The sequence below is a fragment of the Frankliniella occidentalis genome, unplaced genomic scaffold (assembly GCF_000697945.3).
Source record: "Frankliniella occidentalis isolate FOCC.00 unplaced genomic scaffold, Focc_3.1 Scaffold64, whole genome shotgun sequence".
Classification (NCBI taxonomy): Eukaryota; Metazoa; Arthropoda; class Insecta; order Thysanoptera; family Thripidae; genus Frankliniella; species Frankliniella occidentalis.
This window is the reverse complement of record NW_026267194.1, coordinates 395,042-396,838: the sequence shown is the minus strand read 5'-3', so window position 1 is coordinate 396,838 and position 1,797 is coordinate 395,042. Positions and strand designations below refer to the sequence as shown.

General features: G+C 55.1%; 1 protein-coding gene across 1 annotated transcript in view; it reads right to left on the bottom strand.

Moving 5' to 3' along the window:
- Window positions 1–591: 591 nt before the first annotated feature.
- Window positions 592–1,797, bottom strand: part of LOC113213152 (monocarboxylate transporter 2-like) — a 16,256-nt gene continuing 15,050 nt past the window's right edge. The window contains exons 5-6 of the mRNA XM_052268130.1: window positions 1,492–1,723; window positions 592–1,094 (exon numbers count right to left, since the gene is read on the bottom strand). Coding sequence (XP_052124090.1) covers window positions 754–1,094; window positions 1,492–1,723 — 573 coding nt within the window. The 3' untranslated portion in view covers window positions 592–753. The remainder of the gene's footprint in view (window positions 1,095–1,491; window positions 1,724–1,797) is intronic.

Here is a 1,797-nt window from a genome sequence, read left to right as displayed (position 1 = left end):
GGAGGGCGGCAAGCCCTGGCTTGTAGTGCTCTAATAATTAATTGAAACATAGGCAACGTTCCGTGCAACACCAGTGAGGCAAACCCCTCTGGTTTGTGGGCCACGCACGGTGAGGTTGTGGGCGTCGTGGTTACGGTTGTAACTAACAAGGGAGCCTTTTCAGGTGTAAATCTCTGATTTCGTTAAAACTCGGACAATTTAAAGGTTATTGTACTAGAAGTCGGATGGCACTTGAAATTTTTCCTGAACCTTACAGTTACTAGGGGTTTACTTAAGCCTTACACTGTTTTTTGTCTCAAACATCCCTCTACCGCCTTAACAGTACAAAATAGAGCAAAACGGACAAAATTTGCCATCCGATTTCTACATAAATAACCTTCAAATTTTCCAAGTTTCAAGGAAATCGGAGATTTACACCTGAAAAGGTTCCCTTGTAAGTCTGGCCCCTGCAGCCTGTCAACGGCCGGTGCGCGATGGGTTGCCGCCTCGCGGGCGCGGAAGTCCCTCCTGCTCGCGAGAGGCTCGGCACCTTCTCGGTGGCATGTCGGAGGCCCTGGGTGGGTGGATGGGTGTCGTGCTCGCAAACCATACGACGTGTAAAACTATTTATTCTTTATTCACGGGGATAGTATTTACAGGTGAAGCGCGCGGTCCGCGAGGAACCGCGCGCGAGTTTGGAAGACGCGCGGTGGAGCCGTTCAGTCCGTCTGTCTCTCTCCCGGGGAACCGGCCGGCGCCGGCGGCCGCCGCGGGTCATCTGCCGGCGTCGGCGTCCTCGTCCGGACGGCGGCTCGCGCGGCAGCACAACGACTCGAGCGCCCAGGACACGGCGGTGACCAGGGCGAGGGCCGTGAGCGAGTGGATGAAGATGGAGTAGCTGCCCGAGTAGTCGCGGACCACGCCGAGCGCCGAGCCGAAGCCCAGCACGCACGCGCCCTTCACCACCATGGCCAGCCCGATGGCGGACGGCAGCTTGGCGGCCGGGACGTGCTCGGCGATGACGAGGTTCTGATTGAGCACGGTCGCGCCCCGGAACATGCCCGTGACGGCGGCCATGACGATGAGCTCGGTGAAGCCCCGGAGCTCCGCCATCACTGCGGGGGGCAAAAGAAGGACCAGGTGCTTTCAGTCCACAGGTGTGCAGCTTTCCATCAGCCTCTGCAGGTACCCAAAGGACAGAAATTTGACACAAAGACAGCCATTGACATCAGAAAACCATCATTTGACGTCCTCGCGATGTCATCTCTGACAGTCAAGATGACTAAATCCTGACTTACTGACAATTGATGTCATCGTGACAAATTTCTGTGCTTTGAGCGTGCCTAGGAGTTTTAACTTACAGAAAAGTACTGTTTTTCAGAAATAATTTTTTTAAGAATTTTTTGTTTGTATGTCTTAATTTTTTTTCTTAAAATGTCTATGTATTCAAAATTTTCTGGAAATATATCAACTTTTCCCATTTTTTTTCCTGGAAAACGTTATTTCCCATACCTGAGCGGCTGGCCGCGCTGCCCACCGCGCCGACGATCATGACGGTCCTGGCGGGGAGCCCGTGGCCGCCGCACTTGGCTCCGCCCATCACCTGCGGCAGCAGCAGGCGCGACACCAGGTCCGCGCCGGACTGCACCGACATGAGGGTGGCCGTGACGGCACGGCTCATGCCGACCGTCTCCATCAGGAAGAAGGGGAAGATCATGGAGAAGGACGTCATGGTCGTGTAGATCTGCGGGGCGTGGACCGGATGTATGAGCGTCGGGTGGCACGTACACGTCACCGTCGTCATCCGCCTCCTAACCA